The sequence below is a fragment of the Electrona antarctica genome (assembly GCF_951216825.1).
Source record: "Electrona antarctica genome assembly, chromosome: 9".
NCBI classification, from domain to species: Eukaryota; Metazoa; Chordata; class Actinopteri; order Myctophiformes; family Myctophidae; genus Electrona; species Electrona antarctica.
This window is the reverse complement of record NC_136790.1, coordinates 3,100,410-3,114,562: the sequence shown is the minus strand read 5'-3', so window position 1 is coordinate 3,114,562 and position 14,153 is coordinate 3,100,410. Positions and strand designations below refer to the sequence as shown.

The 14,153-nt window shown below is 46.4% G+C and overlaps 1 protein-coding gene across 1 annotated transcript in view; it reads right to left on the bottom strand.

The window, feature by feature from the left end:
* chd5 (chromodomain helicase DNA binding protein 5) overlaps nt 1–14,098 on the bottom strand; it is an 80,980-nt gene extending 66,882 nt beyond the window's left edge. Inside the window, exons 1-2 of the mRNA XM_079509246.1 lie at nt 13,992–14,098; nt 3,664–3,815 (exon numbers count right to left, since the gene is read on the bottom strand). Of these exons, the coding sequence (XP_079365372.1) occupies nt 3,664–3,815; nt 13,992–14,058 (219 nt within the window). The 5' untranslated portion in view covers nt 14,059–14,098. The remainder of the gene's footprint in view (nt 1–3,663; nt 3,816–13,991) is intronic.
* Nucleotides 14,099–14,153: the final 55 nt, after the last annotated feature.

Genomic DNA, 14,153 nt, shown 5'->3' with positions numbered 1-14,153 from the left:
CCAGGAACCCCCAGGGGTCCTTGAAGGGGGTTCCTGGGTCTCCCAGGGGTCCTTGACGGGGGTTCCTGGGTCTCGACGGGGGTTCCTGGGTCTCCCCAGGAACCCCCAGGGGTCCTTGACGGGGGTTCCTGGGTCTCCCAGGGGTCCTTGACGGGGGTTCCTGGGTCTCCCAGGGGTCCTTGACGGGGGTTCCTGGGTCTCCCCAGGAACCCCCAGGGGTCCTTGACGGGGGTTCCTGGGTCTCCCAGGGGTCCTTGACGGGGGTTCCGGGGTCTCCCCAGGAACCCCCAGGGGTCCTTGACGGGGGTTCCGGGGTCTCCCCAGCAATTTACAACAATTTACAACAATTTAGGCATTTAGCAGACGCTCTTAATCCAGAGCGATTTACATTAGGCAAGAACAAAAGTATGGGAATACATCACATATATAAAATGCATTTATCAAGAAACATGCGTAAGCTAAGAACGTAACTAGAACATATCTATATAATGACACTAAACATATTAACTATACATATATACTATGCTATGCTATACATATGTACTATGATGTGCTATGACTACATACAATGCAATTATTGTGATGTCTACATGACATGCTATAAGTCTGTTTCAAATGCTATCTAAGTCTAAAAAGTGCTATCTAAGGGGGTAGGATAAGTGCTATGGGCCCAGCAAAATGAGGAACAGTTTAAACACTTAAGCCCTATTTTATGTTCAAACAAATCTTCAAGTATGCAATCGTATGGTCCTTGACACAAAGTCTTTTCAAATAGAGTATCTGCGGCTTAATACAAATCAATTTGCGTGTCCTTGACATGAAAATGTTGGAGAATCACTGCTGTGCGCATTCCACCAGCAGCAGCACAGCCCTGGGAGGGAGATGTGCTTATACTGACAGCACTGTGACCCCAATTGATCTGAGGCCCTTTTCTGACACCAACCCATTGGTGAGTGATTGGAAGTGAATTGCAGCAGCAGTGGTTCTTCTGTGGGAGAGGAATGAATACGGACCAAATGGTTCTTCTGTGGGAGAGGAATGAATACGGACCAAATGAAGGGGAAGAAAGGGAAAAGAGGCAAAGCAGAAGGGCAGGTAAGGGTGCAATGATTGAAACATGAAATTAAGAACGAAAGCCAAAAAGAAAGAAAGAAAGCAAGAAAGAAAGAAAGAAAGAAAGAAAGAAATTGTGACAACCTACAAGAAACAAAAGTGGAGGCATCACTATGCAGGCAGAGAGGTGACGTGTGAGTGAGAGAGAAGGAAAGGAGAGAGCAGGCTTGAAAAGGAGGGGGAAACTGTGTGTGTGTGTGTGTGTGTGAGTGTGTGTGTGTGTGTGTGTGTGTGTGTGTGTGTGTGTGTGTGTGTGTGTGTGTGTGTGTGTGTGTGTGTGTGTGTGTGAGTGTGAGTGTTAGCGTGTGAAAGAGAAGAGGCTGTGTCAGAGAGGGAGTCCCCCCTCATTAGCTCAGCGGGACCTAGAGCTCAGTGTTTATCACAGACAGCCAAAGGCCTCGTGGCGTGCCTGGCCAGTCGGGGCTCCTCGCTCGCAGCGCTGGCTGGCTTTCCCCGGCCGTCAGAGAGGAACATCCTGGCTATGTCACTGATATATACCACTCTCCGCCACACGGCCATCATGGCCAGGAGACACACTGGGAATGAGGTTCAATGGCACATAGTGTGTCGGTACTGTGGAGAGCACATGGTTGCATGACCAAAATGTTTACTGCGTTGGGGCTTTGCAGAAATGTTTAGCATTTTGTAATGTTCTGGAAGGTGCAGAAGAAATCGCTCACTTAATTTCAATAGGATTCACTTCGCAGACATTGGGAATAGACTACAGTAAACCATCAGTAAAGTGGATAAATGACTCTGACGGACACAGAGGGGTGTCTTATGGACGGACACAGAGGGGACGGACACAGAGGGGTGTCTTATGGACGGACACAGAGGGGACGGACACAGAGGGGTGTCTTATGGCTCAGCCAGTTAGTGCACACACACCATAATGCTCCTCGTGAGCGTGAGGACCCAGTGTTCAAATCCAACCCATCCTGTCTCACTTGTCTCTCCTCTCTTCCTGTCTTTCTACACTAAACTATCTGAAATCAAGTATAAGAGAATGTCAAAAATATGAGTACAGTTCAACACACCAGCGCTGACGTCAACATTTCTGTATGGAGAACTTTGACCATGATTAATGAGCCAGTTTTACTGTGTCACCACCATGCTCCACCATTTAGAATGTACAAAATAATAACAGATTGGAGCATTAGCATAAACTTGACTTTGTCTTGGGCCTTGTTTACTTTTTTGTTTATCGCATATTAATGAACAACACATCAATGTAATGTATACACCGGATTTAGCAAACATGGTCATTTGTCATTACCAATCCCCACAAATAAAGAACAAGCACATTACATGTTAAACATATTAAATTACACAGGGTTAGGGTTAGAATACAGGTAAGTAACTTAAGGCTAAGACAAACTAACTTACTTGGCTCGCCTCACATGTTATTGAACAAGAAGAAATAGCAGCGTTTTAGAGGGAAATATATATGTATACGGTACTACTAAAGTAAAAATGCAGTATTACTGCAACCATATCTATCTCAAGGTGCTAACAGTGTCAACAGACACACAGAACTAGACTAAATGATAACAAAAACTAACGCTACGGACCAGAGACAATGGAGAAGCTTGGCGTTAACCACTTTACCCCCCAGTCTAAACTACGTCCCCTACTTCTTCTTCCCTATTCTACACCAAATCTATCGTCTTGCTATTCTGCCAAAGTTTTATCTATGACTGCAATGGGGAGGCTAGGGTTCAGATGGTTAAAACTTAAAATCACTCCATCGCAGCTCTGCCACTGAGCTGGCACACTGTATGCACACACAGCTGACCTAATAGTTCCCATTGCCACCTCCGCTGCCACCACTACGACTTCCATCCGCCACAGGCACCCCCGACCACACTCTCTAAACTGGCTCTCACTGCGTACAGCTTACACTGGCACCAATAATGACACTGGTGGCCAACATGCCCGTAAGCTAGACACGCTCCACCGCCTCCCGTTTAGATTTCAGAAGCAGTCTGGGGGCTAAAGCACACCTTTGATCCGACCGGAGGGGACGTGAAAGAGACGGAGAACATGTGGTAAGCTCAAAGACAAGATATCCCTATTGTGTTTGGTTGCTGGGGTCATGACAGACGGACCCGAGGCGGGGTTGGCGAAAGGGCCTTTCTGTGTAGAGTTTGCATGTTCTCCCCGTGTCCCCTAGGGTAAGTACCCTCACAAAAACATACCGTAATCCTGGTCTCTAAACTACCTCCCCCTGGCCAGCCGGGGCGCCTGATGGAGGGGAAAGGAACTGGTCGGAATAACGTGTTCCTTCCACACGCTACGTCCGGCCGGGGAAACTCTCCCCTGTCAGGTGAAAAGAAGCAGCTTGGACTCCTCATGCATTGAAGGAAGCATGAGGTCAGTCCGCTGCCCCCCCAGGTTGGCAGAGGAAGTGTAGCGCCCAGGATTACATTAGATAATTGACACTGGGTGAAAAAATGGGTTACAAAATTGTGGGATAAAACATTTTAGTATAAAAAAAAAAAGACAGACGGAACGGAACGACCGGCCGCACATAAACATGCCCTTCCTTACCTCCTTTTTCCTCTTCTTGACTTTTGGCATTTTGCCCTCTTTGATCTTTTTGGGCTTCTTCTTCTTGGGTTGCTTGAGGGAGTCGTCGTCAGAGAAGAAGCTATCCAGGGGCGTGAGAGGCATGACGTTGCGCTCGCCATCCTCATCCTCATCTGAACACAGAAACGCAAAAGACACAAAGAGGCGTTCAATGCCTGCTCAGAGAAACAAGACACAAAGACACAAAGAGGCGTTCAATGCCTGCTCAGAGAAACAAACAGCACCACATTCAACATCAACATAACAGAAACATGGTCATGATTGGACAATAGACACTGATGCCCTCCTAGTATTTGCAAGCTGGTAAACTGTACCTGATGTGATGAGCTCATATAGCTATACCTATCAGCCACTTTGAACAAGTAAAGTAACCGGTCTGCTTTAACCCATTTTGGGCGGGAACCCCTTTTGGTGTTTTAAACATTATGTTGTAATTTAGCTATTGAAAAATAGCAGATCTACGAGCTTGTAGCACGCCACCGAGTGGCGCGCTACGAGCTTGTAGGTCTGCTATTTTTGAAAAATGTCAGGTCAAAATGGGTTAACCACATCCCAGACCCAAACACAGGCACAGGACAATGTATACTAGGTCCTTTCAGACTAGGAGCGAGTGACGCAGGCGTTGTCGCCTGGATCGGCTCCAGGTCTGCTCCAGGTCTGCTCCAGGTCCGCTCATAAGGGGGCGCGGGACGTGTAGCGTGAAAAAGTAAGTTCACTAAAATCCAGGTCGAATCGAGCACGCGTGCAAAAATATGCAAAAATATGCTTGCATAAAAACGCCCCCTTAACTTCTCTGCACGTCCAAAATAAATGCGCGCCTCTCGTTGAAAATGACTAGTGCGTCAGTATGACTCCCCATCTGAAAAGGCCTTAAGACTACGTACACACGGAGAGTAGTGGTTTAGGAGGTAGAGCAGCTGCGGTGGAATCAGAAGGTTCCCATGTTCGATCCCAGGCTCCCCATGGGTTAGTGTCAAAGTGTCCTTGAGCAAGACACTGAACTCCAACTCCTGCATAGTCCCCAGTGAATAGGCAGGTTGCCCTTCACTGGTAACCTTACTTTGGATTTTAAATATATGAAGGTATTGTAGGCTGGGATTTTACAAAAAAGCTCCCCTTTTAAATACAGACATACATACATACATACTTATAAGGTATGCCATCTGGTGGCTAATGAACCAAACACATTCTCAGAAGTTGAAGCAGTTTTAGAGGACCCACTTTTAGGCCAGTGCAACAGAGCATGCCCATTTTACCCATTTTAACCAAATACATACATACATACATACATACATACATACATACATACATACATACATACATACATACATACATACATACATACATTTTGAGCTTGTAGGTCAGCTATTTTTGCTATATTTGAATTTAAATACATAATTCTTTTTTTGCTATTTTTGAATTGGAATCCTGAAAATAAGCTCTTTAAATATAATTATAAATGCACAGTTATAGTTATGTTAACTTTACGAACTAAATACAAATACATTGGACATAAACAAAAAGACAATAACATTTTAATACTACGTAACTACTCATCAAGCTACTAATTTAGACTGAAGTAATTAAAGCATGTTTAGAAGTGTAACAGCTGTAAATTAATAATATATCAGTATTCTGAAATTAACCTGTGGCCACATTCAGTGAAGGTGGGGGCCGCATGTGACCCCCGGGGCCGCCAGTTGCCCATGTATGAAGTAGAACATTCATTTAAGAAAATATATGGAGATCCAAGGTTTTTGCCTGACAGCAAACTTGTATCCTTGCAACGTATCCTTTATACATAATGTAATATTTAGAGGCACACAGCACCTCAAGTGTGCTATGTAAACAACTTGGCTATTGACTTGACTTGACTAGACAGAATTCGATTTATACATTCTTTGGAGTTATATTTTAACACTATGGTGTTACTGTGCGCTGAAGTGACTTCCTGAATGGGAAAACCCCTTTCTGGTGCCAGTGGGGCGTAGTAAGCCTATTTGCGGCGTTTTAATGCTTGCTGGGACCAAAGCGTCCCCGCTGCAGGTTGTCAGCTGTATTGTCTCAGAGCTGTTGTGTACAAGCATGCCGACTGCTGAGCACGGCAGACTACAGTGATGCCACAGTGGGTCACAGAGGAGTACCATAAAGGGAGAGACTGTGATGAGGCAGCCCTGCTCAATACACCACTGTAACTAGACGCACAAGCTCTGTCTCTCTCAGACAGACACACACGCACGCACACGCGCGTGTGTGCACGCGCACGCACGCACGCACCGGAGGCCATGAAATATACAGCACATGTATCAGAGTCAATCAGCCAAGACTGACCCTGAAGTCCACTACTACCTAATTCGGTCTGCCCCAGGGTCTCCTCCCAGTGGGACGTGCCTCGAGGACCTCCCAAGGGAGACGCCCGAGAGGCATCCTAACTAGATGTCCGAACGACCTAGGCTGGCTCCTTTCCATGGCGAAGAAGCAGCGACTCTACTCTGAGTCTCTCCCGCGTGACTGAACTTCTCACACTATCTCTAAGGGAGATGCCAGCCACCCGTATTCGCGACCTTATTCTTTAGGTCATGACCCACACACACTTCATGACCATTGGTGAGAGTAGGAACACTTCATGACCATTGGTGAGAGTAGGAATGAAGATTGCTCGGTAGACAGAGAGCTTTGCCTTCTGGCTCAACTCTCTTTTTGTCACAACAGCTCCATATCCAAATATATTATATTCCTATGAATCTCTATATGTATCCATTGATACCCATATATCTACATCTATTCTACATCCATCCATATCCATCATCCATCCAACCATCTATCTATAGATCTGCCTGTTTCTTCTCACTTCAACCTGATATATACGGTAGTTCTTGTATTTCCTTTATTTATTCTTTCTGTCTTTTCCTTTATTTATCTTACTGTGTATTTCTTTCAATGACTCCTATATTCATATCTCTCTATCTCTACATCATACATCTGAGTTATGGAAGGGCTAGACTGCCATGCCTCACGGCAGGGCTCTTAAATGTCTGGGATGTATGTTAGCTGCCTGCCAGGCAAGTTATGATGGCAACGCAGCTAGCATAACATCTCTGTCAGATGCACAGATTATGAAATGGGCTCAGATGCATAAGCAGAAGGCACTGCTTTCAAGTGAAAAGAAAAATACAGTGCCAGAGTTGGAATGTTCGCGTTTTGTCAAAATGTGCGTGTTTCATTTTGTGCAACCTTCTGATGATTGGCTCTGATGGGCCAATCATCATCATTTGCAGCAATGTGCTTCATCCTTATATTGTTTTCCTGTGTTAACATGAAATAAAAATAGGTCCATTTGGGTCAATGTTTACACTCTCAGTCTCAGGAGCCAAGAGTTAAATTAAGGTAAAGGATTTTCCTATATGCGAAAATAATACAGCCATGTTGCATAAAAGCTGTGTGGCTATGTAGTAAAAGACCACATTGCCTCAATGTGGGGAAAATATAGCGTCATAGTATCGTTTCTGGCCTCAACCTCACAACTAAATGGCCTGTGAGATTGCCTCGGGGGAACCCACACGTCTGGTTGCCGAATCAACCAGGCCATGCCAGGTGTAGAGAGAGAGTGTGTGTGTGTGTGTGTGTGTGTGTGTGTGTGTGTGTGTGTGTGTGTGTGTGTGTGTGTGTGTGTGTGTGTGTGTGTGTGTGTGTGTGTGTGTGTGTGTGTGTGTGTGTGTGTGTGTGTGTGTGTGTGTTAGTGGGCGGGAGGAGGGGTGTCATTCTGTCCTGTGGCTCAGGGGCACTTGGCACCAGGTGCTGTTTGGAAGAGGACTGACGCTCTACTGTTGGCCCACATGCCCTCAGTGAAGTGCATGAGAGACACTAGTAACGCCGCCGTGACCTTCCTGCAAGGGCTCGGCCACTGGCACCATCCATTAGAGGGGAGATTCATGAGCGGCTCCCTGGTGAGAAAACCAGAGGTTTACAGGAAAACACATTAGCCCTTTTCTATGACAGCCCCCGTGTGGAAATGCCCACTTAGTGTTGCCCAGACCGCCAGGCCGCCACAGAGGCAAGACGAGACGAGAGCCAAAAAGGCTCTCTTCCTGATTGGTTAAGTGGCTTGTAGTAGCTCTGTCTTCAAACTGCCTTTCGGACAAAGACACCCTTGCACTATTATTAGAAATCTTGGTCGTTAAGATGATGAAGGGACATAGTATAAATAGTGCTATTAAAATGTACTCCGTTATGGACGTGTTTGACCGTGTAAAAGGATGATAAGAAAGTAATGCATGTAATAGATGGCGAATGAAACAATTAGCAAACAGCTCAAACCGCAGCATCCGCAAATGGACCCAAGAACGCATCCTTTCTGTATCAGCTACAGTACATGCACGCCGCACGCGCAGCGGGGAAAAATGGTGTCAACTTTCACAGTGAGAGAGCCAAAAATAGCCCCTTTTCCAATTGGGGATAGCATTTGTGCTAGGCACACAAAAGCCCATGATAATCTTTCAATTTCAGTACAAGTACAAAACAATTACAAAAGAAAACACAAAGAAAGGACGGGGCCATCGTGGTGTAAGCCCAGAGAAAACACAAAGAAAGGACGGGGCCATCGTGGTGTAAGCCCAGAGAAAACACAAAGAAAGGACGGGGCCATCGTGGTGTAAACCCAGAGAAAACACAAAGAAAGGACGGGGCCATCGTGGTGTAAGCCCAGAGAAAACACAAAGAAAGGACGGGGCCATCGTGGTGTAAGCCCAGAGAAAACACAAAGAAAGGACGGGGCCATCGTGGTGTAAGCCCAGAGAAAACACAAAGGAAGGACGGGGCCATCGTGGTGTAAGCCCAGAGAAAACACAAAGGAAGGACGGGGCCATCGTGGTGTAAGCCCAGAGAAAACACAAAGGAAGGACGGGGCCATCGTGGTGTAAGCCCAGAGAAAGGACGGGGCCATCGTGGTGTAAGCCCAGAGAAAACACAAAGAAAGGACGGGGCCATCGTGGTGTAAGCCCAGAGAAAACACAAAGAAAGGACGGGGCCATCGTGGTGTAAGCCCAGAGAAAACACAAAGAAAGGACGGGGCCATCGTGGTGTAAGACCAGAGAAAACACAAAGAAAGGACGGGGCCATCGTGGTGTAAAACACAAAGAAAGGACGGGGCCATCGTGGTGTAAACCCAGAGAAAACACAAAGGAAGGACGGGGCCATCGTGGTGTAAGCCCAGAGAAAACACAAAGGAAGGACGGGGCCATCGTGGTGTAAGCCCAGAGAAAACACAAAGAAAGGACGGGGCCATCGTGGTGTAAGCCCAGAGAAAACACAAAGAAAGGACGGGGCCATCGTGGTGTAAGCCCAGAGAAAACACAAAGGAAGGACGGGGCCATCGTGGTGTAAGCCCAGAGAAAACACAAAGGAAGGACGGGGCCATCGTGGTGTAAGCCCAGAGAAAACACAAAGAAAGGACGGGGCCATCGTGGTGTAAGCCCAGAGAAAGGACGGGGCCATCGTGGTGTAAGCCCAAAGAAAGGACGGGGCCATCGTGGTGTAAGCCCAGAGAAAACACAAAGAAAGGACGGGGCCATCGTGGTGTAAGCCCAGAGAAAGGACGGGGCCATCGTGGTGTAAGCCCAAAGAAAGGACGGGGCCATCGTGGTGTAAGCCCAGAGAAAGGACGGGGCCATCGTGGTGTAAGCCCAGAGAAAGGACGGGGCCATCGTGGTGTAAGCCCAGAGAAAACACAAAGAAAGGACGGGGCCATCGTGGTGTAAGCCCAGAGAAAGGACGGGGCCATCGTGGTGTAAGCCCAGAGAAAGGACGGGGCCATCGTGGTGTAAGCCCAGAGAAAGGACGGGGCCATCGTGGTGTAAGCCCAGAGAAAACACAAAAGGATTTGTGATATTAGTCTCAGTCTGTGATATAACAACCAATGACAGTTCACATACCGTATTTACATAATACTGGAGCAATGCAAAGGCACAGCAGTAGTGCTCAAGAGCTGTACTTAATGAAACATTGTTGGATTGCATTGTAGCAAAGAGACAATCTACAAGCTCGCGACACGTGAAAAATAGATTTTATTTCATTTAGAAAGTATTTTGAAAATAAAGTTACAATTTTGTGAAATTTGCCTAAAATAGGGATACCAGGATTAATGTGGATAATTGTATATCTTGACCATCTATTCTACACTGTATATTGCCCTAAAAACATCTCCATCCTATAAAAGGGCAACCAGGCAAGGCAAAGTGATGTGATTGCTTGCCTCCATTACTCCATTACATTACACCTGTACGTGCCCGTCGGCCACCGGCCTACTTGAAAACAATGCAACTTGGGAACCTAATAATACCCGTTGTCAACTTGTCATAGCACACGTTTTAACTATCTGTCTCTGTATCTGCCAGTGGTTAAGTAATCAATTTGCAGGTGTGGGGTTGCCATGGCAATCAATTGGCTGAGGCAGAGGCTGGAAATTGCACAGGTGGCTCATTAGGCCCACTGGCAGAGCCTGACCAGAGCCTTTTGTGGTGGTTCTGGAGAACAGTGGGTCCGACTGACTCGATACAGGGCACTGCACTCCCTGTGGGGGTGTGGAACGTGTGTGTCGAATATGAAGTCGGTGGGGCAAACGGTTCTCGAGTTACGTGCATTACAACCGTACACGCACACACACGCAGACACACAGAGACGTGGTGCATTTATAGTAGGACTAGACCTGTACGTGCCCGACTGCCCGTCGGCCACCGGCCTACTTGAGAAGGATGCAACTTGGGAACCTAATAATACCCGTTGTCAACTTGTGATAGCACCCGTTTTAACTATCTGTCTGTGTCCCTTTTGTGCCCATACTGTATATGGAGATCTCTTTAGTATGCAATACCCATTGTCATAGCATCCATTTTAACTGTATGTCTGTCTGTGTCCCACATGGAGATCTCTGTATCTGTCTGTCTGCACTCGGGCTAATTAGGCCCACTGGCAGAGCCTGACCAGAGCCTTTTGTGGTGTTTGTGGACAACCGTGGGTCCGACCGACTCAATACCAGGCACTGCACTCCCTGTGGGGGTGTGGAACGCGTGTGTCAAATTTGAAGTCGGTGAGGCAAACGGTTCTCGAGGTTACATGCATTACAACCGTACACACACAAACACACACACACACACACTTACGCAGACAGAGACGTGGCGCATTTATGGTTAGATTACTCTGTTACATATTGTGTGAAGGCCCTCTGTTGTGCAACAACTATGCACAATTTAAAGAAGCTGGATTTCCATGGTAGACACAAACCGAATGTGACTGATGGTGACATGACAATGTCTTCATTCAAAATTAATCACACAAATATCTTACTCACCTGCCATAGTCAGTTCCACCAAGAACTCAGGGACGCATATCAGTACCCCAGGCCAGAGCTGGCAGCCATATGCCTCAACAGCTAAACAACCCCCCCCCCCCCTTCTCTGGCTTATTAAAGGCATGGTGCATACAAACATTATGTTACTGTAGCCTACTGGTTTATATGTGCATGGGTAGAAGATAGAAATCAAAGATCAATCACATTGTGTAATATCTTCACATGTTTCCAGCAGCTCAGGCTAAATTCCAACACCAGTACTTCGAATTGTGTTAACTGTAATCAAAAAAGCTTGGAAAACAGGTTACGCTCATCACTACTTTTGCGCCAATAACCATGATGGTCAATCACAATTTCTTTCCATCAATAACGCAATATCTTTGCTTCTGAAAAAGACACATTTAATACGCTGTAGTGCAACAGTAGGAAAGAACATTGCACTGTCAACTTTCCCTGCACACTGTAGTTTCCATAACCTTCACACCCACTCTCTCTCTGTCACACACACGCACACACGCACGCACGGCGCACGCACGCACGTACGCACGCGCGCACACACACACACACACACACACACACACACACACACACACACACACACACACACACACACACACACACACACACACACACACACACACTTTTGACACTTATGACATGAATTAGCGAGAACATAAAAAAAATCTGCCCGTTGGCTGACAAATCATCTAACATTCAAAGCAAGCAGCAGGAGTTTAAAAAGTGATTAATTTATTGATCCCAATGACTTGAACTGACACTGCCATATAGGCCTAATGATGACTGTCAGGGGGAGGGCAATCCTTAAGTGAAGTCCCTTCATCACAAGCAGTCACTGACACAGTGACACAGCCCATGAAAAGTATCCTTACAGATGTAAGACTAGCCAGAGATGGATGGAGTGATTGATGAGCTGGGCTCAGTAGGCTCAGAACACCATCATAACCAGCATAGTAAATGTCCCATGCCACTTGCAGTTTGCCAGAGTATGATGGGCAGTAATTTACTCCCAGCTACCTTTCAGAAAAGATAAGTGACAAAGTGACATGGCAGCGGTGGCCGAACGGTTTGCGGAGCGGTCTTGATACCGGAAGGTCGCCAGTTCGTATCCCCGGACGGCACGTTAAAATTACCACCGCTGAAGTGCCCTTGAGCATTGAGCAAGGCATTGAACCACTACCATGAAATGTTCTATGAGCAGGGCCTGGCTGTAAACAAGTATCTGATGCTTAGTCCAGTTACCCTGGGTAAATATAGTAACTTTGCTTTGACAATCCAGAAGATTCCAGGTTATTCTAAACTAAAGGATCTATTCTATACTATAGCCTAGGTCAGTGGTTCAAGAAGTGGGGTCCAGGGACCCCCAGGGGTCCTTGAGAGTTCCAGCGGGTCCCCAGGGGTCCTTGAGAGAGTTCCAGGGGACCCCCAGGGGTCCTCGAGAGAGTTCCAGGGGACCCCCAGGGGTCCTTGAGAGTTCCAGGGGGTCCCCAGCTAAATGATTTGGTTCCATGTGTACACTAAATTAACATTGATTGTACATTTTACATTCAGGTCAAACCGGGGGTCCTTGAAATGAAAGTGGTTGAAAATCACTGCTAGAGCCGTAAAAATCTTCTCTTCTCTTATGGGGCTAAATGCATGTCATTTTGGGGGTCCTTGCCATGAAAAAGTTTGGGAAACTGGCCTATAGGTCTATCTCATCAAAGACAGAAAATGCATTTGTTTACTGTAGACGACATCCTGTATTTACAATTTGCCAAACTAAAATAATAAGATGCAGCTTCACAACTATAGAGTTTTGATTGATTGATTGAAAAATGTATTAACAGTTTGCAGAATTACAGTACATTTCAAGCACAAACTCAATACAAAGGCTGTTAACTGTGAGTGGACGACCCAATTAAGCATTACACTTGTTTCCAATAGGGTCCACAATGTTCAATTCATCAAAAAAGAGCCACCTGCGACATGGCTGAGTGTGTGTAGACATAACTTTGTGACTTGTCACTTGACACTAGATAAGATATTTTACAGTTCTGTCCCACTTGTGCAAACCACCAAGCTATAGTGAAGCTACTTCACTTAATTGTATATTGTACCGGGCATTTCAAATTGAAAAGCAGTGACCTGGGCTGTACGGATGGAGGCTTGGAGCACACTGAGGAGAGTGAAGAGTACAGCGGCACTGACTGGACACTTGATAAGCAATGTTTACTGTATACACGTGGCTTTCAGTTCACACCTCTGCGACCAATGGTGGAGGAAAAGCTCAAGTCAGAGCATCCTGTCATCCTCATAATGGCCTAATTAGGCCAATATGTGAAAAGAACCATTACGACATGAACATGATTTCGCTTTTAATAAAAGTAAAAATAAAGGACATGCACTTGTGCTGTCGCCGAATAAGCCTATAATATGCCAATGTTTAACATGTTGTTCCAAAAGCGAACATTAACAAGTTAATGTTATACAGCATAGCCTAGGCAATGGGGGAGAAATATCACTCACAACAGACCAAGCTACTGGAAGTCAGATCTCTGGAGAGGGTTTTGGACAAAGTTGGGTCTTAACTGAGTAAACAGTCTACCCTACGAATGTTTAAGAATATAGCTAGAACAATTGCAATTCGTGATCGGATGCGATCCTTGACCATGCATGTTTTCTCCTCCGGACGAAGTGGCTCCATATACGCCCCAAATGCACGCTGTGGACTCCGGCGGACGGGCTAAATAAGACCCGTACCCCAGTCCTGTAAGACACTAGGTCGTGTAAAAATAATAAGCATGACTGTGCTTCTTGCACCCCACCCCTCCTCCTCCTCTCCCCGTGCTGTGAAGAACGCAGGACAAGCCCTTTTCCCCGCATTCAAGGCGTAGCGGCGCTAAATATGTGAAGGACAGCCCGCCTCCCCTTTCCGTCCCCTCACCTGGCACATCGTCTTCAAAATCCATGTCGTCTTGTCCCTCGTCTTCATTACTCAGCGACCCCGGCATCTTTATCTCATACCCCCCAAAAGCCTTTAGGCTGACAATACTGAAAGTTAACCCTCCAGATGCCGCAGCCTGTTCCTTTCTCCAAGCAGGGGAGG